The following is a 24,020-nucleotide window of genomic DNA, read 5'->3' as shown; positions in this document are numbered from 1 at the left end:
AGGCTGTAGTACTCGAGGCGGGTGACCCGGGTTTGGGTCTGACCTGCGGCTCCTTTCTCCCTCCGAATCGTTGCATCTAAATCTGCACCAAATAGAAGTACAACACTGCATCGATTTGGGCTTTTCCCCGGCAGACGCTTGAATTTACAGCACAATTCCCAGAACATGAACGCGTCTCAGGTATCTCCATTAAAACTAACGAGAGCATGATCCTGATTGGACTAAGTGGCGTGTCACAGTGATAAGGATGATCTTCAGAGCAAATGGAGCAGATAAATCAGCGGTGAGTGTGTGGAAGCTGCAAGCCAGCCGCCTCTCCGCTGACATTTACTGCTGCTCTCCATCACGGCTACAAAAGACCGTTATAGTAAGAGGCCATCACGGCGACACGAGCCCCGACAAGACGAGCGCCGCCAGAGGTCAGTCATTAAAATCAGGCCGTAAAATCAGCGAAAGCCCGGTTATAGCCCTGATGTTAGTTTGACTCGATGTAGTCCTTCAGATAACGCACGAGGAGCAGCCTCTTTAGTGTGAACCAATCAGAATGAAGCAGAGAAAGAGGAGGAGGCGGAGTGGAGGGAGTCGCTCCATCAGACGACAGGAACGACTAATGGACCCTGTCTTTCATTAATGCAGCCTGAGTGTGTGTGTGAGATAAATGACCAGGGCTCAAGCTCTGAGTGGAAACAAGGTCATTACACGCATGAGAACATGTAACCATGTGTGTGTGTGTGTGTGTGTGTGTGTGTGTGTGTGTGTGTGTTTGTGATTTTTTACCCACAAACAGCACATAAATAACTCTCATCCTGACGGTCTCGTCCAACAAAGTAGAAGAAAATAATAATGTGCTTTTTGTGGGAAATTCATTTAATGAACCCTGTGAAGCGTTTTACTTTTATTTCTCACACAAGAAGTCAAAGAGGCGACGTTGTTTAGTGTTCGTATTACACTAAAGCCGCAACCTCCAGGGCAGAAAAGGAAAAATGAAGCCGATGCTGCTTTAAGTGCAAAATTCTGCAGTTCCTCCAGTGTCCACTAGAGGCTGGCTGCAGAAGCACAGGAAGTCACATACACACCCATTCAAAAAAGCCCGATTGAGATATGAGACGTCCTTCAACGTGGCGGCACGGAAAAACCTCGCGTTCAAGCCAGGATTGAGAAGAAGGAATCATTCATCCACTCACATTTTGTCAACTCGGTGTCTTTGCATGCCTCATTGCAAAGCAGGAAGAGAGGAACGGCTGAAGTTTTGACAAACTGAAGCTGTCTTCACACATGAACTCCTGAAAATTTCTAGAACATTTGAGGCTGATTGCCCCTGAAATCTTCCTCATTCTCAGTTGCTCTTTCACATGTGTCCCTCACAGCGGGGAGAATGTCCCTTTTGGAGAGGGGGAGAGTGTCCTCAGGATGCAAGACATGATGTGAAAAGGACACGGAAATGTTGGACATAGCAATAGAGTCAGACGCTGTGACCTTGACAGTTTTAGCCTCAACTTGTCTTCACATGAAAGATTTCCTGGCTGACAGGATAAATCTAGGAAAATATGGGGCGAACATTTTGACCGTTTGCGTTCACAAAAGCAGCTGGTCATTAGTGATGATATTTCAGTAAGAAAGTGGAAAACCGAACAGTTCTTAAATGTCTTTAATCAGCTGTTTATCTCTCTCAGACAGTCTGTCACTGAACATGACTGAATGCTGCTCCTGTCACTCCACTCACAGGAATAAATCATGACCGTGTGCTCGTCATCGTCTTTCCCTCCTCCTCCTCTCTCTGCTCTGAAAAGTCTGATCTCCTCTCTTCCCTCCATCCCCTCTCTTCCTCTTCAAAGAACTTGAAAGCATCAGTTGGTCTGTGAGGCTCTGCTGTGATCTCTGCTCTGAAACAGAGGCGTAACACACCAACCTCGTCTGATTAACAGGTGAGGAACGTGTGTGTGTGTGTGTGTGAACGTTTGAGAGCTTCAGGTTAATTCGGTTGCTGCAGAGAAACTGTTTGATATCAGACCTGTGGCTCCTTTCCCGCATGTCATTCCCCACACTCTTTCTCTCTCTCCCTGATTCCGGACTCTATCCACTAAAGAAAAGCATAAAAGCCCAAAAAATAAACCTTAAAAGAAAAGAGTCAGACTAGTTTCTCCTACGCCTTTGTTTACAACGCTGATATAATAAGCCCCGCCCCTTCTTGATTTTGATTGGCCAGTGAGGGAGAGGTGAAATTGTAGTTTCAAAAGTTGAACTGTTTTCACCTGAGTGCGTTGGAAGCACAGCGTTAGAAGACAGCCGACGCTAAGGGCGTTTGAGCGCTCTGAACATGTTTCAAACGCTGGTTTCGTATTGTAAACGAGCGCCGCCAGCACCAAAAGCGCCGTCTGCAGACACAGGCCGTCAGCAGCAAAGACTCCAAACACCATTTAATAAAACATATACTTTATTTTCTTGGTGCGATGCAGTCATCGCACGGGTCACTTCATTTTCATCCCAGAGTCATTCCACAACAAAACTCGATCACAATCAAAACGGCCATCAACAAAATCACAACGAGCAACCGAACAGCAATCTTCAGAGGGTTAAAGGACGACAGAAGCTTCAGGTCCTCACACGGAGCTTAATAAACCTGCACGCGGCTCGCCTCTTCTTCTGTGGTTGAAAATGGAGGTCAGATGAACAGTTTATCTCCAAGGAGAAAGAAGCTCTTGTGAAGCATATTCTACTTCTAATGTGGTAACTGTCCCGGTGTTTGCTTTTTGTTTTTCTCTCTGATATACTGAGTGGAATTAAAATGTCGGGCTATTCCCTTCATGTGCAGCACAATAGTCTAAACTCCAAGGACCACTTACAAGTGTTTCAGTCTAATATGGGGCAGGTTTGAGGCATATTGCTTAAAAGTGCTAGGGCTGCACAATATATTGTTCAACTACGTCCATTGCCACATCGTAGGACAAACGAACTCAAGCTCATTATGTGTGTATCGTGACGTTGCAGGAATATCAGGATTTGGATGTTGGAACTAGCTACGTAGCCTAGCGTTCCTTCATTTCGTTGCTGTGGTCGGTTAAAGGTAAAAACAATTACATCGAGAGAAAGTTTGGTATCAGTTTGTTGAAAACGCTCCTTTGAGATAAAACATTAAAGGAGATCTATTCAGCTGATCCATATTTAAATTCATACATATCATGTTACGGTGTTGGCGTAAACCCCGGACGTGGTTTCCTGCCTCTCTGAACGAGACGTTACGAGAACTTGGTGAGACCTGGTGCCGACGTATCAGAGCAAAGCTGAACTCAAGTGTCCCTGTGACTGCAAATAGAGCTGGCCAATCAGAGGAGAGTGGGCGTGTGGGGAGGCGGGTCTTAAAGAGACAGTAGCTAAAATGAAGCGTTTCAGGCAGAGGCTAAAATGAGGGGTTTTACTGACGCCAGTATCTGATAAATCAGGAGGTTTTTGAGCTACATATCTCACAACAGGTGTCCCAGACTGACATCATTAAGGGAGGAAGTGAGGATAATAGATCTCCTTTAATGGATTGGTTGTGTGGCGTGGGATGGCGTGTTAATTTAAATGTCATAGTTCCTGAATGAACCTCGAAGCTCCTTCCCTTCATATTAACAACATTTTCCACAAACTCTCACTGCACTAATATAAATACATGAATAATTCTGTTAGGCAGAGCAGAGGACAGAATAATAAGTGCCTTAAAGTAAATAACTTCACAGGAACAGTAAATAATAAGTCATCAGGTCACAGCTGTCTGACGCAGATGTGCATGTTGAAGTAAAGCTGACGCAGACGGGCGTCCCGGTGGTCCTCGACCAGCCGCTTCCTTCTGCTCGACCCGGAAAGGCTTCTGTGGCCGGACCAGTCTCTTTGACCCCACCTCTCTACAATCCCCACTGCGCTAACAGGCAGGTCGTCATAGTAACCAGGTACGTCTCGTCCAGCAGCCTGGTGGCTGGTCTTTAGGCTCCAGAGGGGCCGGGTCGGGAGGTGCCCTGCTCCCATGATTTCCTGCCCAGGAGGGTGCATCGTCTGGTGGATAGTGGTGGTCGTCTACGCCCCCACTGTCAGTTTCCTCTCCAGCCGGTCCAGCTTGGCCAGGTTTTCTTTCAGGAGTTTGGACCCAGGGCTCAGAAGAAGGGCGCGCTGGTAGTACATCCTGGCTGCTGCATAGTCTCCCTGCAGACACAAACACAACGATACACACATCATATACGACAGCCCTGTGACATGAACGTTTTTTTTAACCCCATTGATCTTCCTTTCAAGGGAATAAAACGCTCCTCACTCGTACACCCCGGTCAAACATGTTCAGTACTTCACAACCCACACATGGCTGTCACGTAAATACTCAAACAATTTAACTTCCCCACCCTCGCTCGCCAAACACCAGAGTAAACTCATTAGTTGGGGTGCAGATAGCGGTAGCAGCAGGCTTTCGTCCTCCAATGAAGGTGGGTTCAAGTCTGACCTGTGGTGTTGCATCACTCTGAGTCACACAACACTGCTCACAGGCTGTTAGGACAATCATATAGGAACCAACAGAATCAAGAAAACATCACAGAAAAAGCTCGACTGTAACGCACAACACAGCAGTATAAAAAAACAGTTGTATAGATCCAGGGGTTATACCTTTTTTGTAGGTGACTGGATCTCAGATTAGATCAAACAAAATCAAACATTTTCTCTCGCTTTTCTCAGCACAGCAACAAACTTTTGTCTTTAATTTTTTTGATCCAGCAGATGTTGCCCTTGAGCACCAGCATGAAACCAAAACAACTCGCGGTGCATTGTGGGTTAGCATGCTAATGCTAGCAATCTTTATTATGCTGGTATCTTCACACTGCAATGTAAATTTACCTGAAATGAGCGTGATCTAGAAACACAGTTAAGTGTGTGTACAGTATGTTATTCTTCTTTTCTCTAGTCCCTCAATTAAACAACTTTTATACTCGAGGGGAGGAGTCAGCCGTCGGGCCGGCGATGTCAACAAACAGAAAAAAAACTCTGAAAACATCACAGACAGTGGGACTCGGGTGTTACACCCATTGTAGACAGTCATGACTCACAGAGTTATTTTCAGAGGATATACTTGATTTCTATTATATTTAAGTGTGAAAAATCGCATATAAAGCCTTTAAACGTGAATTTTACATTTTCTACCTTAATGTGCTGAATCCCTCCCATGTTCATCCAGGCCTGGGATTGGTCGGGTTTGAGCTCCACAGCCAGCTTGTAGCTCTGCAAAGAGAAAAAACAACAACAACATAGCAGTCAGTATAAAGTAGGGGTGACCCCATATAGACGAGTACTCGACGATTCGTTCGTCAGAGCCTCAGTCGACTGTCAGTCGACTGTCAGTCTCTCAGTCGAGTACAAGGACTCTACAACTCGTACTTTAAATCCCTCTCCTGAGTGTGTGCATGAAGAAATCACCCTGACGTATTGATAGAAGCAGCAGATCCATGTTTAGAGAATTTCACTGGCTACAAGAAACAACAAGCAATCGTTCTTAAGCACGGTATGGGACAACTTTGCCTAGTGTGATTGCTCCCTTATGCATGAAAATCACTCTTATACATTAAATTATTCTTCAAGCTTCTCTCTGATGACTTCCTGTTACACTAAACATTTAAAAAAGGACATTCTACATTTTAAAGCAGTTTTTTTTTGTCCTCATTGAGATAAAGAACAATGACTCCTGCTGTTTCAAGGTCATGACTGTAAAACAGCAGCACATGAGCAGAGCAGCAGCTTCTCCTTTTCTCCGTCTGTGTCTGCACACGAGGCGTTCAAGGACAATATTTGATGTAGGTTACTCTCATGTGGCAGCGCTCAGAGCCAAACACACGTTCCCTGAATTTACAAGCAGAAAACAGGCGTAAATAATATTTTAAAATGTTGCTTCAGGTTGAACTCAGCTGTTATCTGAACATCTGTGTAAACAGGTTGTCGTGCCCACAGGTGAGCAGTGTTTTCTGCTAGTTTGTTGACTCTGAGTCAGTCTCGAGGCGTGTTTACAGTCGACATGCTCCCTCCTCTGAATCGCTCGTGTGACTCTCACTCTGCACAGGTTTTAAATCCCTCCTGAAGACTCTTTTCACATTTACTTATTATTCATGGTATTAACTTACTGCAGCTGTGTTTATGCTAAGGTTCACTGTAGATTTTCATAAAGACATACAAGTGTAATGTTGGGAGCTGTGCAAAAACAGAAACTATCTTTTGAATTCGAATAGCTCAAAATGTCGTTAACCACGACAAGGAACATCAACACTGTGCAGGATGGCCTTCAAATATATACTGCTGTAACATGTGTGAGGATTTCCTGCTTTGTCAGGTCAAAATCTGAAGACTTCCTGTGGCTCGTTTAAAAAAAAAAAAAAATGTTGAACAATCTCTCAGTCTAACTTTGAGCTGATTTATTCTCAGGTGGGATTCTCCGGGTTTCCGGTTCCAGAACAGCTGATTTCCGTTTCTTCATTCAACTCTGAGTCCGTTCACTCAGTGTTCAGAACGTGCACCACGTGTCTCCCCCCCGCCCCCTCCTCTCTAGAGTCGATGCTCACGCAGGTCACCATGTGGTGGACACTGAAGCTTCAGTGTTTATCCAGCTCTGCATCGGTCTGTAAACCTTTCTGTGTTCTAACCTCTCTCCATTTTTCAAAAGCATCTCCAATATTGATCCTAGTTTGAGCACATTTCTGCTCGTGGAGCTTATTAGAAACATGCAGAGGCTTTTTAGGTCGGGTACAATCACTTCTATCTGAACCACTTCTCTTGCCCGCTTCCATCACTGCAACACCTGTTGGTTTGACCTGATAACTGCTCTCATATCTGACAAAACGAGGGGCGTCCAAAACGGCCGTGTGGGGGTCGCCTTAAAACCGCCTACCTTGTCTGGTCCAAACAAATCCAGAGCATTCAGGAGCAGAATCTAAAGTTAGAAGGAGGACATACTGGCTGCTGCATTGTTGTCAGAGAAGCCAGCACTTCAACATAGCATGTTTCCTTAATGTCTGATCATATAGTGAGGTCACTTTATCATTTCACTCTCTACACATCTCACTGATTGGACCTTTAAAGAACTGAATTTAACTTTAAAAACCGAATGTGCCTGATCAGTTGTTCTCGACATTTTTCAATAATGTGGCCCTTTGGAATATAATTTCAGCCAACTACCATATTACCATATGTGTACTAGTTTACTAGTTTAAAACTGAAAGCCTTACTAGCTAGGTAGTAGACAGAAAAAATTATATATTTATGAGTTAACTAGTAAGAGACACAATATCCTCTTGTAGCACTAGTAAGGGCGTTTTGGAGTTACCGTCACTAGTTAATTAGTCATGTTGAAAATCTTCACTAGTTATCTAGGTAGGCCAAAATGGTTTACTGGTTTTTAACCTTATGAGTTAACAAGTGATTCTTAAAATATTTACCAACTAACTAATAGTTAAAAATACCATCTTGCTAGTCAAACTAGTGTTTGTTTTGGACATTACTCATTAACATGTCAGAGCTTTCAACATAGCATGTTTCCTTAATGTCTGATCAGATAGTGAGGTCACTTTATCATTTCACTCACTAGACATCTGATTGGACCTTTAAGTAAAACATAAACATATTATTAAAAACCTTTTTTCAGTCTCAGGAGTTTATCTCCTCTTCTCTCACTGATCTGATTTAAACAACACATTCACATCAGCGTCACTCTAAAATCAAAATACTCTGATGAACCAAAATGGCTCCCTTTCTCTTCATCACACTTCTGTGAATAAAGCCGAGGAGCAACAACAGGATGAATAAACAGTAATGGAAACAGTCTGCTGTGTTAAAAAGCCTCTTATTTATTTAGCTCCGTATCTACAGGGATTAGGGCAGGAGGTTTGAATCTGTACACTTTCTGCTCCGACACTCAGGAGATGAAAAACAGACCGAAAAGTCCGAAAATAAACCGCTTTAAAGGCACTTCAAACGCCGCTGCATGTGTTTACGTTTCTCCCTCAGAGATAATAGAAAAGGAGAAACACAGCGTTATCTGTATCAGCTAATAAAGCCGCTTCCCTGCACAAACACGGCGCTCTCTTTTTAAAGCTGCAGTGACCTCAGATGGCGCCCTACGCCCCCTCAAGTCTCGTTTCCACTCTCTCTGGTCTGTTTGATTTTTCGCCTCTCAGGAAGTCAATCAAAGCTTCCTTCCAGGAACTTTCCCCGTAGATTAAATCGAGGTCATGGGGTCCTCAGACAAGTCATTGAGAGCGTGTTTGAAAGGGAAAGTGAAAGAAAGCAGGATGAGGAGAGAACTGAAGGGATCGCAGTAATGAGCCGGACATGTTTCTGATACGGTCAGAGCAGTGTGCTCTTAATTTAAACTTTCATCTGCATTTACAAACACCTTTCGGCTGTGAATGTGAGCCCTGACACTGTGGTAGAAAGTCATATGCGGTTCTAAATTTGTGTCAGGTTCGTGAATGGATCAAATAATCCGGGTTATTCAACTCTACCTTAAATATAGCAGCTTGATGAGCACACCAGGTATTTTTAAACCAGGCTCCTGTCCCCTTTTTTTTTTTTTACAAAGAGCATGGTTTTGGAATTTCTCCCGACTTCTTTATATAGCTGAGAAACCTGCTCCCTGTGGTCTTCAGAAAGAGCTTAATTTAAAAACTGTCAGGCTCACATTGTTATTCTAAGAGTCTGACGACATCACAGAGAGGATCCCTGCAGAGAGAGAGAGAGCTTTTTGTTGTTGTGATCATGTTCTTATTTTTGAAGCAGAGACGGCCTTTACATCACCCACTAGTCGCTCAGTCTGCAGGGACTTGGTGGTTGGGAACCAGAGGGTGGCCGGTTCAAGTTCAAGTCCCGGTGTGGACTAATGTATGGAAGTTGGTCTGCTGTGCTGGAGAGGTGCCAGGTGCCTGAGTATGACCAAGTGACCTTGAGCGAAGCACCAATCCCCCAATGCAGCCTGTGATGTGATGCAGCCTCTCACTGACGACTCTCCACTAGTGCATGTCCACAGGTCGTGTTTGTGCATGTGTGTGTATCGGAGCCTCGTGAGTGAGAAGCTTGTCTCACAATAACAGAGCGTGAAACCAGAATTTCTCCTCAGCGATTACTAAAGTATGCAAAATCAAATCAAACAACTACGAAGCCACCAGACTCCACTGACAAAAACAGAGATTTCACTTGACAGGACACAGGAGTTAAGATTAGATATACTTTATACCTCGGGGAAGTTTCCCTTGGACTCCGGGGTGGCTGTGATTTACAAGTCGTACAGAATGTAAAACAGTTTGCAGCAGACAAGGGAATTGAATTCAGTGCCTACACTTGTCCACACATACATATTTACACATGCACAGGATGTTGTGGCAGTGTTTTAGTAATGTAGGCACGGTAAGCCTTCTATTGCATAGGTTCCCTCTGGGTGCTGGTCTAACACTGCCTCTGCTCATTTGTTTGTTTGTTGTGTTTGAACTGGTAAATCCAGGTTCGACACATAATCTGTGAAACTCAATCAATGATAGATGCAAGCTGCGGAAGTACAGTAACTCCTGAGTGCACACGAGGTAAAATAACTGTTTGTCAGTGAACTCTGGTGGCTTTGACGGAGGTGAAGAAACAGCAGCTTCTGGTGAAACACAAAATCATCATCATCATCATCATCATCAGGGTCTCTCTCTGCAGGAATCCTCTCTGGAATGATGTCACACATTTAGAGTAACAACGTGAGCCTGTCAGGGACAAAAAAACGACAACTTTGAGTGGACACTTATTGTGCAGTAATGACATCCCGTAACAAAGCTGACGGCTGGAGCAGTTATCAAGACAGAAAAAAAAGAATCGAAGGTTTCAAATGGATTTTTCTGAGTAATTGCCTCCTGTTCACGTTGTCGGCTAATCCCACAAATATCCAGAGCGATTTGTACGGAACAGCTCAGTTGTACGTGGATTTTTGAGAAACCGCAAAGACGTCTGTGAAATAAATCGCTTTTCACATACAACAACGTTTTGACTGTTATTTTTAGGTACGGCTGTGGCTCAGTGGGAGAGAGAGAGAGAGAGAGAGACAAAGTGGGAGGGAGTGAGAGAGAGGGGGAGCGGGGAGAGAGATATTGGTACCTCGAAGGCTCGGTCCAGCTGGTTCATCTCTCTCAGCTGGTTTCCTTTGGAGAAATAAAGCTCGGCTCTCACTGTCAGATCACTGGGATTCTGCTGCAGGGCCCGGTCCAGAGCGTCCAGAGCCTGGCACAGACACACACAATCATTACACACTTACACACACACACACATATATATAATCAAACATCCCCCCCCCTTCTCCCGCTGCTACTTTGAACCATGAAGGCCTCTGTGGGGTGGGAGAGGGAGGGATGGAGGAGGAGAACTGAAAGAAGGCTGACGGAGATGAAGAGAAAGAAAATGTTTTCATGTCTCTGAGAAAAAGAGCTGCAGACACACAGACAGAGAGAGGAGAGAGAGGGGCGGGTTTTAGAAGAGACTCCTTCAACCGTGCCCTCCTCCCAGAAACATGAGACCCCCTGACCGAGGAGAAATACTGATGTTTAACTTCTGATCTCTGAGTGTGACCCAGCGGAGGTAGTGGAGCTCCTTTAAAGGAAATGAAAAGGTCGAAACGTTTTCCCTGACTTCTTCAACAGTACCCGCCAAAAACACTGAAGCTAGGTGATTTATATTATTATTTCAAAATGAAGCTTGATATCAACACTGAGTGCATTTACATGAACTTGAGTATCCCGGTTGTGAGCCTAGATGGCCTTAATATAGAGCGCTGTTGGCACTGCGAGCTGCTCTCAAACCCATTTAAAGTCTATGAGTTGGGCGGCGCTAGAGCGTATCTGCGCTGTGCTGAGCTGAACGCAGTGCGAGGTCGCGCTTGTCTTCCGTGCACGCCGCAAAAAATGAACAACCCGGCGCGTCCAATAGTAGAGGAGCTCGGATTACAACAAACGGTGTCTCACTTCCCTGAGCTCTAGTCTAAAAAATCTACCTGGACATCGGAGAGAGAGAGAGAGCTCTAGTTTGCAAAGAATTGCCAACAGTCTGGGCCTACCAGGTGTGTTTAAAACAGCAGCAGAAACGTTTGACGTGTTCGATAAAGAGCGAGCTGCAGCTCCTGGACGAGCTCCGCATCCTCTCGTGCGCCGAGTATTTCATGAAGCTGCCAGTTGTTTCTGGTTTTACATGAACAAAAAGGTTGATCTCTGTAGAGATACTTTGTGTAATGTCGTCACAAAGGGACAAAAACTAAAACTTTTAGTGGACGCACTTTGATCTTTAATCACTGGTTGCTTCAAAAAGTGTCCGACAGAGCGCCCCCTTCAGGCCTGGAGTATGTACTTCTGTTGAAAAGGCTGAACTTGCAGTTGTGTCGGGTTTTTGCAGTAGTTTGTGACTTTTGAAGCTCGTTGGTGTCATTTGAATGTCAGCGTTCCTGAATATGCCGCTGCGTTGTTTCAGCTGTTGCCAAGCCTAAGCACCTAAGGGCCGCCGCATTCAACAGATGCCAGCTGAAGCAATCACGATAGATCACTCTGATTTCCCTTTTAAAGCAAAGACAGCTGGGTCAGAAAGAAAAGGAAAAAGGCGGAGGGACGGGCAGAAGTGATGGTGGTGAGAGATAAGAGTGGGAGGCTGAGCAGCAGCAGCCAGCAAATCGCTGCAGGTCTGGTGTACAGTGGAGGTGATTTGTTTCCACGGTAACTGTGGGAGCAGTTTCCTGCTGAGAGTTTATCACTCCTGAGTGTGAATGTCTGAACATAGTGTGTGTTTTCTTACCTGACACTCCAAGGCCATGAGATGCACACACAGTCACACACACATAGAAACAGGACGAGAGAGAGAGTGAAGAAAGAGTGAGAGAGAGAGAGAGAGAGAGAGAGAGAGAAGGCACTAAAAAAGGAATAGAGAGAAACGAGCAGGATAGAGATGTACATTCAGATAAAAATGTGGTAAGAAATGATCAGATAGGGGAAGAAGGAGAGCTGATTAATGTTGAAGAAGGTGGGATCAGTTTAATGGAGTTTAAGGGTAAGAAGGGAATAAGTTAGGGAGGACCACGTGTAGGGTGGAGAGAAAGGTGTGAAACAAGGGTAGGACGTTTAAGAGGAGTGGGTTGAAGGGTAGGTAAAATCCTTTTAGTGTCTCAGGTGGAGGGATGAATAGAAAACAAACCAAATGACATATTTTTGTAGGCCAACCCAGAAGTGGCATCGCCATGGGGTCTATTGAGAATTTGATTTTGATATTTTTGCATTGGATTTTGGAAAGTAAGCTCAGCTTGTCAAAACCGCTGATTACCGTGGTGTAGTTCGCTATAGCATAACGTTAGCTTTTTACTTCTGTCGGCTGCATTAACGCTTCAAAAAATCATACAAATTGGGTTCATTTGCGAAGATTACCCAGGGCCACGCCCCCCCTAATTATACATCACTTTAAGCCTTAATATAAAGTAAACAGATGACGTAGGACATTTAAACATGAGGCTCTATGGGGACTGACTCACTGCAGGAGACAGCCTCTAGTGGAGACTTGGGGAACTGCAATTTTTAGGGCATTTCTGCATTGGCGAAACACACACACACACACACGCACCTCTGTGTAGTTGCCTCTCTTGCTGTAGATCGCAGACAGGAGGCGGTAACATTCGATACAGCTGCCTTCTCTCGATATGATGTCCTGCGTCATCTTCTCTGCCTCTTTGGTACGACCCGCCATGGCTAAAACCTGAGCCTGGAGCAGAAAAATACAGAGTGTGTGAGTGTCAGTGAGTGTGTGTGTGAGTGTGAGCTTTCCAGGGTTTGGCTTTCTAGCGCTGACATATGTTGATTTGGTGAATATCCAGTATGTGGCAGCTCTCCCAAAACCACCCAGATGTCCCATCATGCAATGATTTAGAGTGTGTGTGTTTGTGACTGTGTGTGTTTGTGACTGTGTGTGTGTGTGTGTGTGTGTGTGTGTGTGTTTGTGTGCTGACCAGAGCAAGCCAGATGTCGGCACTGTTGGGCTGCAGGGTGGCGGCCTCTCTGTACACCTGCAGGGCCTCCTCGTAGCGGCCCGTGTTGTAGTACAGAGCTCCGAGCGGAGTCAGGATGTCAACTTTCCTCGTCACCTGCAGCGCCCTGCACACAGACGTCACAAACGTGCTGTTCGATGATTGCACTCTTTGAATAAAGTTTATTTTAGACGTTGCACAGTGCTAAACTCCAGGTGTATATTCACATGTTCTTTGTGGCATCCAGTAGAGAGTGACAATAAAAACAAGATGTTTTGTTTGCTACAGCAGCGTACCTGCAGGACCACCACATCACCTTCCTCTGTCCATCGCTCACCTTTTGTACCAAGACTCAGCTTCTTTGTTCTCATTGGACGATCTGAGCAGGCGGCCCAGGTTCACCATGGCAACGTAGTGCGCAGGTTTGAGTCTCACGGCGTGCTGGTAGTGAGCGGCTGCTAGCTCGCCGTCTCCTGGAGGACGAGAGAGAAAGTAAAGGAAATTAAATAAGGAGGGACAGAAGAGGGAAGGAAACAAAGAAAAAGTGGAGGAGGAATCAAAAAAAGGAATATTAAGAGGAAGGAGACAGGAAACACGTGCAGGTGAGGGAGAGAGGCAGAGTCAATAAAAGGTTAGAAAAAGGATGTATGAGAAGTTTTCAACCGGTCGCTTCAGGCTTTGACTTCGTTAAGAAAAAGAAAAATGAAATGAAATCAGCTGCCTGCAAAGAAGAAAAACAATCTAAAGGCTTCTGTTTAAATTCATGAAAATAGAAATTGTTTTGTGGGTTATCCTCCAGAATTAACCCTTTGCAGTATCTCACAGCGGTCATTTAACCATGGGGCTGTCATGACTTCATATCCAGTCATTACAGTAAAAGTTTGTCAATCTGAACTGTCCATGCAAAAAGAAAACTTTGGTGTCAAAGCGTTCACCCATCAGCCACAGGGGGGCGCAAGAGAGCTGCTAACTCACCCGTATCCACCAGAAACACGCCGTAGTTGTTGTGCAGGTCGGAGCTGTCGGGACAGTTCTCGATACCTTTTAGATACACCTCGTTGGCTTCAGCGAAACGTTTCTGGAGGAGATGAGGAGGAAACGGAGAGAGAACATGAGACAAACTGTCAGACATCCTCCTGTGAGCTGCAGAGATCAACGATATACAGAGAAAGTATAGTAGTAGACTGAAAAACTGCCTACAGGCACGAAGAGTAAAATGCCCTACGTGTGTGTGTGTGTGTGTGTGTGTGTGTGTGTGTAAAAGGGAGAGTCCTTTGTGTGTTTTTTCTGGATGTTTCACCTGCTCAGCGTAAAGAGAGGCCAGACTGGAGTAAGCATCCGCAAAATGAGGACCGAAGCGTATCGAGTCCCTCAGCAGAGTCTCAGCCTCTTTCTCCTTCCCCTGAGACCTGAAACACACAAAATATCACATGTGAATTCAACCACTCAAACTCACACTGACACCTATAAATCAGAGTCAACGGTTAACCCACAACAGACATAGTTTGGCCTGAGGGAGTAAGCCGGAGTACCCTGAGGAAACCCAGCATGCACGGGGGGGGGGGGGGGGGGAGAAACAGACATGCCAACTGCACAGAGAAGGCCCCTGTCTAGTCCACTAGGGGATTCAAACAATCTTACTGTGGGGCAAGTGTTCACCACTGCACTACCCATGCAGCCAATCATGGTCCTACTTAGAGTCAAAGATAATATGCAAACTCCTGCAGCCTGCAGACATACACTCTGACTCTGTCATCCAAATATGGTCACTTCTGGTGACAGGAAACTCGTACAGTAACGGCCAGATGCTGAAGGCTTCAATGTCACTAAGCAGCGTCATTTAGCGTGTTAGTAGCATGCATGGTCATGTGGCTCAATGGATTTTTAATCCAGCTGCAGAACTCTCGTCCTGTCGTCAGCAGCCGTATCGTTCTTTCTTGTAGAGTTTCATTTCATTTGTTTTCAATTTGCTCATGTCCTCAGAACAAATAGAGACGTAAACACAGCGCTGGTGTTGACTTGCAGCAGACGATCGATGGCTCAGTTGGTTCTCACAGCTCCGCTGATGACACACGGGCCGTAATGGACCTGAGCAATAATAACAGGCTTCACATCAGCTTCTATTATTGATGTCATTTTCTATTAGATCTGGGGGTAGTCAATCCTGTTTGACCACAAAACAAACAAAGGAAGCACCCAGAGCTGTAAAGAGAGCGGTTCAGAGCACGGCTCCGGTGTCAGGACTCAGGCCGAGCCGACCGCTTTCATTTAGCCGGCGTGAAAAATGATTCTCGTTCAGAGCCTCCAGCCTCTGACTGATGCCTCTACATCAGCTGACCAATCATTTCCATACGGAGGCGGTGTTTCGACATATCTCTCAATTCTGTCTGTCCAAAGAGACACGTCAAGGTTCTGCATCAATAGTGCAAGTTTAATAACGGTTTCTGGACTGAAAGCTAGGCGGGAATCACTAAAGTTTAACCACAAATAAACATACATGATGCCAGGATATTTATTTTCACAGCATAAAAATAGACCAGGCTGAGACTACAGAGGGCATGATGCACGAAAGGATTGTGCAGCTTTTGCGCCCGCTAACGGCGTGCACATGAATAAAAAAAGACGCCGTCTAATTCACAAAACCACCAGAGGGTCAAAGTGACTCTGAGCGCCGGCTGAGAAACTGAGAATGTCATGCACCTCGCGGGACAATGCAAAACATGGCAGACACAATCTCTTTTTTTTTTTTAAATAAGATTTCTTTATGTCTTGTAGCCTTTAAATTTACAGGATGCAGGATAGAGTAAGAAACCAGGGAGAGAGAGAGAGCAGGGAACGATATGCAGGAAAGTCAGACCCAAACCTGGGCCCCTTTCCTGGAAGACCACAGCCTCCGCAAATGGGACGCGACCTAACCACTAGGCCATCTGTACCGCAGCAGACTCAGTTTCTATGCTGCTGTATTTTGCATCCACCCTTTAAGTTCCTCTGCAGAAGCTGTGGAGTCAAACATTGCTGCAGCTCATATTTACGCTGACGTTATTGGCAAGTTTTTTTTTTCCCCCTGAATCTCATTAGCGCTGTATGCTTTGTGAATCCATTCTCAGTGAATCAGGCACAATTTTTAGAAAGTGGAGGCTGACAGGCAGTTTGTGACAACGTGTCAGGTGTGTGTAGAGAGGGTGTTATAGAGTAGATCAGAGAGAGTTTTCTTCAAATGGTAAATGCTCTCGAGCTTTTATGGCGCCTTTCTACACATTCACACATATTCACATACTGATGGTAGAGGCTGCTATGTAAAGTACACACACATTCATACGCCTCTGATGATGCAGCGGTGAGTAAGTGCCTTGCCCAAAGGTACAAGGATCAGCTTGTGTGTGTGTGTGTGTGTGTGTGTGTGTGTGTGTGTGTGTGTCTTACTTGAGGAGGTTTCCCAGGTTAAACAGCGCTCGGTTATGCTGAGGGTTGGTGTCCAGAGCTTTCCTGTAGTAACGCTCCGCCTCCTCGGGGCTGCGAGTCAGAGTCCCGAGATTGTTCATGGCGCTGGCATGACGGGGGTACAACCTGAGAGGAGGGCGAGGGAGAAGAGACAGGAGAGAGAGAGAGAGAGAGAGAGTTTAGAATGACTTCGGTTGATCTCAAAGTAGGTTTTACATCCTGAAGGAACATGTGTCCTGTTGCAGAAATAAAAAACGCTAAACCTACAGTGAAGAAAACCCTACAGTTCCCCGCAAATAAAAAAAAAAAGCATAAAAGATATGAAAGAAAATTATGTTTGGGTTGTGCACATGCAAAGCAAAAACTCAAAGGCAGCCATCTTTGGTACCAGTTAGGACCAACTGATAAAAGCCTGGCCCACACTGAAAGATTTAGAAAATCTTAACAGATGGTGAAAATGAGAGCGAGCCCACACGAGGAAAAAGAATGAATTTATTGATGATAATGAATCTATTCCTATAGTTTGAAGAACAACGAGAGCACAGCACACACTCACAGATTCATTCAGCAACAACCAGAGTCCTGACTCTGAACTCTGGAAATCTCACTAAATCTCTCGCTGTCAGACGGGACTTTAGAGGACACAAACATGGTGGATGTCGGGCAGGAAAATAATTGGAGTTTCATAAACTTCTTTTCACTGGACAAAAGAAAAAACTATAAAGTGAGTCAGGACTGTGTGAACGTGTTCTTCTGTACATGTTAAGAGCCCGGGCTGGAGGTGAAGTGAAAATGAATGAATGAATGAAATGCAGCTCGCTTCCCAGTCGTCTAACGCAGTTTGGGTAAATCCACAGAAGTGTGCTCAGCTGTCCTCTGAGTGTGGAAACTCCTGCACATCGCATCGCTGCAATACCTGTCCTGTCCTGTATGCTGAGGACGTATTCGTGCAATTTCAACAGCGCTCTCTTTCTCTCACGACAGACGGTGTTTCTGTACCTTTTTGGATCACTAAGATAACAGAGGTTGAATCGAACATTTTCACAACTCTGCTCTAAACACAACTCACACCCAAGCTCGGCGCTACACCGGCCCCATCAAAAATCTGACTAGCCCCCATAGCACCTGATCCCCCTCAGCGCCGGGAGAAAAAAGAATCCTGGCGCCGTCCCTGCAGTCACACCACGGGAAAATATGGCGAGATAGACCCACCAAATCAGGAGTCCGGCCCAAAGTTAGCTGAAGATAAAAGAGTCTTAGTAGATATTTGTACAAAACAAAATACTTCTCACTTTAACCTGAAGAATGAATCCCTCAATAAGTTGTTTTTTTTGCCGTTTTAGGGCGTCCTATAAGTACACAACATCGCCATTTCTTCACCACTAAGTAGACGCAGTGACACTGTTGGTAAATATTTGCTCATTGACGCGTCCAGCTGTGAGGAAACATCGTGAAGTCGCCTGCTGCCGACCAGCTGAACATCCGTCACGATGCATTCATCTGAAGGAGCGATAACGGCCGCGCACTTCCAGAGGGAAACGTACCGGAGCGTGCTCCTGATTGGACTAAGTGGCGGGTCACAGTGATGAGGATTATCCGCAGCGCAAAATGGAGCAAATAAATCAGCAGGGAGAGTGTGAAAAGCTGCAGCCAGCCGCCTCTCCGCTGACATTTACTGCTGCTCTCCATCACGACCGGCGTGCGGTTCAAACACACTTTAATAGTTAGAGACCATCGTGGTGACAGACGCTCCTCAGTGTTTCCGTGGTAACTCTCTTGACGTGTTTGGTGGTTTTAGAGGCAGAAACAGAAAGCAGCTGTGGAAACACCGGGACTTATTCCCTACATAGAGAGACCACTTCTTGAAAACAGTCGACTTTTTAAATCATTAATATTTCTCAAGTGTTTTCTCTTTTTGCATGGTCGCTCCTGAGCGCTCAGGTCTTGCAGGTTCCTCGGGATTGTTGGTGGGGACGGCCTGCTGCTTTGGACCAGCAGCAGAGGAGCTCCACCAACCTTCAGCGAGGTGATCTGACACTACTACCACCCGACGTCCCTGACCGCCACCGTATTATCATTATTATTATTATTATTCTATACTAAAATCAAGCTGCTCGATCCAACAAAAGGCAGAGAAGGATGGGGGTGAAACATCTCTCCAGTGACAGGAACGAGTAATGGACCCTCTTTGGATTACTGCAGCCCGAGTGTGTGATGGATGAGCGGAGCGCAGAGAGTCTGAGCTCTAACAAGAACATGCTCCTTAACGTGTGTGGACCGTGTTCTTTATAACCAGTAACCACATGAATCTGATGGAATATTAATGACAGGTTTGTTGATGGTAGAAACTACAATCCAGCTGTTGCTTTGCAGCTGAGGGTGTCTTAGTGTCTCTGATGCTGTCGTACTTCTAAAGGTTTGATCCCCCACTGGAGCCGCGCTCTATAAATAAACAGCTCACAGTCTAAGAGCCTGCAGGAGAGGGTGTGTCGGAGGAAAAGCCAGCAAGTGGAGCATGTCTTCTTAAAAGGTCACATGCAATAAAAATGTAGTCCGACATGCAGTCACCTTGGCTTCCTGGAGATCCATTATGCTGTGAATGTATCAGACCTATTTTTATCACACTGTAAAGGTCCACAGAGGTCAAGGACACGGGAAACGTTCTGCTTTATAGAATGTGATGAAGACAACAAGATCAAGTGTCCCACACGATAAATCTTTAAGAATGAATCTGCATCACTCGATATTTTTAACATACTCTTAACATATGTCTCGTGCAGATCAGAGTTTATGTCTTCGAGCACTCAGGATCCCCTCACACGTAAGTGAACATGAGCTAAAACCGCCTACTATACTCGTAGTTCGTACTGAATTGGTGCAGTATGAGAACAAACGTGAGATCCTCGGTTTGCCAAAACTACCCAAACGTTGACCAGGAGCAGTCCTCCAGAAATCCAGATATTTTCAGGACTGCATGTGTGAAAACAGCTTAAGTTTAGAAAATCGTTCATTAGAGGTTCTGTAGCTTTTGCAAAAAAAATAAAAAATCGCAGGTGAGGCTTTTTGCAAAGCATGCATCAAAACAAACAAAGCTCTTAATTAAAGGAACATTTAGAGAATAATCGGGTGTTCAGTGCTGAAGAGAAACTTGGTTCATAATGCCGGCTTGTCATTTTAATAACAGAGGAAACATTGTGTCATAAGAGTCAGACCTGAGGGCCGTGGTGTAGTGGTGGATGGCCTCCTGGTGACGCCCGCTGTCCTTCAGGAAGTTGGCATAGTTGTAGTGGACTTTGGCATTGTGAGGCAGAGTCTGGATACCAGAGCTGAAACGAGGAGGAGGAGGAGCAGGAGGAGGAGGAAGAAGAAGAGGAGGAGGAAGGACAGGAGGAGGAGGAGGAAGGAGAGGAGGAGGAGGAAAGAGAGGAGGAGGAGGAGGAAGGAGAGGAGGAAGGAGAGGAGGAGGAGGAGGAGGAAGGAGAGGAGGAAGGAGAGGAGGAGGAGGAGGAAGGAGAGGAGGAGGAGAAAGGAGAGGAGGAGGAGGAAGGAGAGGAGGAGGAGAAAGGAGAGGAGGAGGAGGAAGGAGAGGAGGAGGAGGAGGAGGAATGAGAGGAGGAGGAGGAAGGAGAGGAGGAGGAAGGAGAGGAGGAGGAGCAGGAAGGAGAGGAGAAGGAGGAGGAGGAGGAGGAGGAAGGAGAGGAGGAGAAGGAGGAAGGAGAGGAGGAGGAAGGAGAGGAGGAAGAGGAAGGAGAGGAGGAAGGAGAGGAGGAAGAGGAGGAGGAGGAATGAGAGGAGGAAGGAGAGGAGGAGGAGGAAGGAGAGGAGGAGGAGGAAGGAGAGGAGGAAGAGGAGGAGGAGGAATGAGAGGAGGAAGGAGAGGAGGAAGAGGAGGAGGAGGAGGAAGGAGAGGAGGAGAAGGAGGAAGGAGAGGAGGAGGAAGAGGAATGAGAGGAGGAAGGAGAGGAGGAGGATGAGGACGAAGAGGAGGAAGGGGAGGCGGAGGAGAAGGAGGACGAGGAGGAGGAGGAGGAAGAGGAGGACGAGGATGGGGAGGCGGAGCAGGAGGGGGAGGAGGCATAATGTTAGACTGTAGAGAAATCCGACATGACATTTCTTTCAGGTCCAGTATGGAGATTTCAACCTTTGGTTCAGCAGGGGAACATGTTATTTTAGTTTTGTTTGTCATGAGGACACAATACTCATCTGTTTAAATCATTTCATGTTATTTAAATGATCTACAGGCTGGTAAACAAGAATGGTTTTAAAGCTTCTGCACTTTCTGAAACCATAAATCATTATAATTAAAAGAGATAAAAATCGCTTTAATAAACGTGCTATCAAACATTTTGACAACCTAATGGAACACACAGACTCTGTCTCTGCTCACCGAAACAGGGCCTCCCTGGAGAGCCAGACGTGGTTCTGCTGGACGGTCTTCCAGGAGAAGAGGACGAGCAGCAGCAGCGTGGAGACGCTGAGGACCGTCGTGCCCCAACGGCCGACCACCGAGCACAGCCGGCCCAGACCGTGAGCCACCAGGATACAGTAGCCCATACTGCAGGGAGAGGAGATAGAAGAAAACAGGTATTATTCATGAGCTCGGTGTGTCTCTGTCATTACTCAGCACTCGCCTCTTCAATCCTGCGAGACGTAAAATACTCCCCCCTCCCCCCTCCGTGGTGCTTTTCACCCAAATCACTTCAGCTCCCCTGGGTGCTCATATTTCTACCACGGATGGATCACTTTGGCTTCAACATCTCAACCACTTTCCCCTAAAATCTCTGACCTGGATCACATTTGAGTTTTTTTTTAGACATCTCTTCCACACTGTTGCACAGTTTCAGTCCGAGTGCAGAAATGCAAAATTAGAGCCCCCTTAAGGAAAGAAGAGCAACAAGAGAGAAAAGATCTATAAATAGGTTACAGTAAACTCGTAGCATTACAAAATGGAAAAAAAACACATCCTGGTAAAATAAGAACTGAAGTTTGGTGGAAGTGACCGCTTGCACAGACGAGCTCAGAGGACTCCGTTTGTATTTTTGCTTTGCTAAAATAAAAAAGGTCTTACTACAGGGATCAGCTGCAATAGTTATATTTTCCTCTAGAGCCTGAACATATCCTAAAACTGCACCCCCCACACGGCCGTTTTGGAAGCCTCTCAGTTTGTCAGATATGAGAGCAGTTATCAGGTCAAACCAACAGGTGTTGCAGTGATGGAAGCGGGCAAGAGAACTGGTTCAGATAGAAGTGATTGTACCCGACCTAAAAAGCCTCTGCATGTTTCTAATAAGCTCCACGAGCAGAAACGTGCTCAAACTAGGATCAATATTGGAGATGCTTTTTGAAAAATGGAGAGAGGTTAGAACACAGAAAGGTTTACAGACCGATGCAGAGCTGGATAAACACTGAAGCTTCAGTGTCCACCACATGGCAACCTGCGTGAGCATGGACTCTAGAGAGGAGGGGGCGGGGGGAGACAGCTCTGTACAATGTTTAGAATTTGGACTGCAGTACCCATTTTAAACACTAGGTGTCAGAGTTACATACTGCTCCTTTAAATACAAAAGACATGCAGACAAACACAGAGGTTATGTTGAAGAGAAAAGAGCAGTGACTTCTCCCCTCCAGGCGTCTTTTTCTCTCTTTTTCTTCTCCTTCACACCGTCCGTCCGTCCTCGTCACTATCACTCCTCTTATTGGCAGGTAGACAGTAACCACCTCTGACACCTCCCGCCCTCCCTCTGTTCTTCTCTGTGTGTTTCCTGCTGTGTCAGAGTGTGTGTGCAGCCACCCGTCACTCTCTCACTGATCACTTCTGATGTTATTCCAAGGTGCTGAATCCTTCTCCTGCTGAACTCCACACTCTGATGCAGATGTGTTCTCCGTCTCAAAGAAAAGATCAGAATCCATGTTGGTTTGACTTGATAACTGGTCTCATATCTGGCAAACCGAGGGGCGTCCAAAACGGCCGTGCAGAATCTAAAGTTAGAAGGAGGACATACTGGCTGCTGCATTGTTGTCAGAGAAGCCAGCACTTCAACATAACATGTTTCCTTAATGTCTGATCATATAGTAAGGTCACTTTATCATCTCACTCACTACACATCTCACTGATCGGACCTTTAAGTTTTGCTTCTGTTGCAGCGTTAATAAAAAATCTAATCTTTCCAGCGGCAGAGAAAACGTGTTTGATTCTTCGGACATCAAAACAATTCTGCAGGAACTTTTACGAGTGTTGAACGCACTCTTTTGTATTTTAATCACATTATCTAATTTCTACATCCTTTCAGAGAGCCTCGATCATCCAACCAGAGGACTCTTCATTCAGGAGGACGTTCCACATCTATTCTTTTTACACAACAGCTTGTTGACCCAGAGAGATGAACTCGGTACAATTTGAGTAAAAGCCTCGATAGAAAAATGGATGCTTTGTTGAAACTCCTACATGCAGCAGAGATGAGCCTGAACGAGAGGTGACCAGTCAAGGCAAACAAGAGCAAATCACTGAGAGGAGAACGATTCAGAGAGAAAGACGGGGAATAAATAAAATGTCAAAAAACAGCACGGACAAAAAAAAAAAAAAAAACACATTCGGCAAAAACACTGCGGCTATCCTTTTAACGTTCTGTAAACCTTTTACTCCACGTTCAACAGCGTGAACAAGAGCTGGAACATATCAACACTGACAGGACAGATTGTACAGCTGTGTGTGTGTGTGTGTGTGTGTGTGTGTGTGTGTGTTTGTGAATTCAGCCTTCAAACCAAACAGCGTGTGATTCAACACTGCAGAAAATGAGATTATCCTACACTGATTCTGTATGAAAAACATCCCAATCAGTTTGTAGACAAATGCCCCCGACGCACATTACCGTCCTACACACACACACACAAACACAAACAGACACACACACGCACACACACGCAGGAGGAGGAAACTATCTCAGCAATATTCCTTTTTCTCACTGTCACATGCGATTATGTTTTATGTCTAGTGCTATCTTTATGCCCTTATCTGGTTCAATCTAAGTTTTTTATTACCCTCTCATTATTCTCTAACTGCTCTCAGTGAAAACCCAGCAGCGACCTCCGGTGTTGAAAAATAAAGCCCGATGCAAAAGTGCAAACTCCTGCAGTTCCTCGAGTGTCCACTAGAGGCTGTCTACAGAAGTCACGTTCACACCCACGAGTGACTACCGAGGGGAAGCAAAAGTGACATTCCCTAGCAGCAATGAGCGCCGTGAGAAGCGTTCTGAAACGGATCGGTCTAGAGCAGGGGTGGGCAACTGGCGGCCCGGGTAGCCACATGCGGCCCTCGTCAACCCTCAATGTGGCCCTCAGGTCAATTTTTATACATCAAAACATGAAGAAAAGATGACAAAATCTGCCATGAAATCATGAAAACCAGAAATATGTCCATAATAATATTTGATCACTGGTCTATGTTGAGTTAAATTTGAGACATAATTGACTGTAATCGTTTTTGTATCCTACAATTTGGCCCCCTGGCAGTGAGAAGTAAATGAATGTGGCCCTTGCTGTGACCAAAGTTGCCCAT

General features: G+C 45.6%; 1 protein-coding gene across 2 annotated transcripts in view; it reads right to left on the bottom strand.

Annotated features, from left to right (window-relative positions):
* Positions 1–2,416: 2,416 nt before the first annotated feature.
* Positions 2,417–24,020, bottom strand: part of tmtc1 (transmembrane O-mannosyltransferase targeting cadherins 1) — an 88,252-nt gene continuing 66,648 nt past the window's right edge. For both annotated transcript variants that reach the window (XM_061029217.1, XM_061029216.1), the window contains 11 exons: positions 20,853–21,020; positions 19,678–19,791; positions 16,448–16,591; positions 14,325–14,433; positions 14,000–14,102; positions 13,362–13,497; positions 13,007–13,151; positions 12,625–12,762; positions 10,132–10,254; positions 5,164–5,241; positions 2,417–4,179 (listed from right to left, as the gene is read on the bottom strand). In XM_061029217.1, coding sequence (XP_060885200.1) covers positions 4,054–4,179; positions 5,164–5,241; positions 10,132–10,254; positions 12,625–12,762; positions 13,007–13,151; positions 13,362–13,497; positions 14,000–14,102; positions 14,325–14,433; positions 16,448–16,591; positions 19,678–19,791; positions 20,853–21,020 — 1,384 coding nt within the window. In that variant the 3' untranslated portion in view covers positions 2,417–4,053. The remainder of the gene's footprint in view (positions 4,180–5,163; positions 5,242–10,131; positions 10,255–12,624; positions 12,763–13,006; positions 13,152–13,361; positions 13,498–13,999; positions 14,103–14,324; positions 14,434–16,447; positions 16,592–19,677; positions 19,792–20,852; positions 21,021–24,020) is intronic.

This window comes from Labrus mixtus, chromosome 22 (genome assembly GCF_963584025.1).
Source record: "Labrus mixtus chromosome 22, fLabMix1.1, whole genome shotgun sequence".
NCBI lineage: Eukaryota > Metazoa > Chordata > Actinopteri > Labriformes > Labridae > Labrus > Labrus mixtus.
This window is presented reverse-complemented; position numbering and strand designations above follow the sequence as displayed.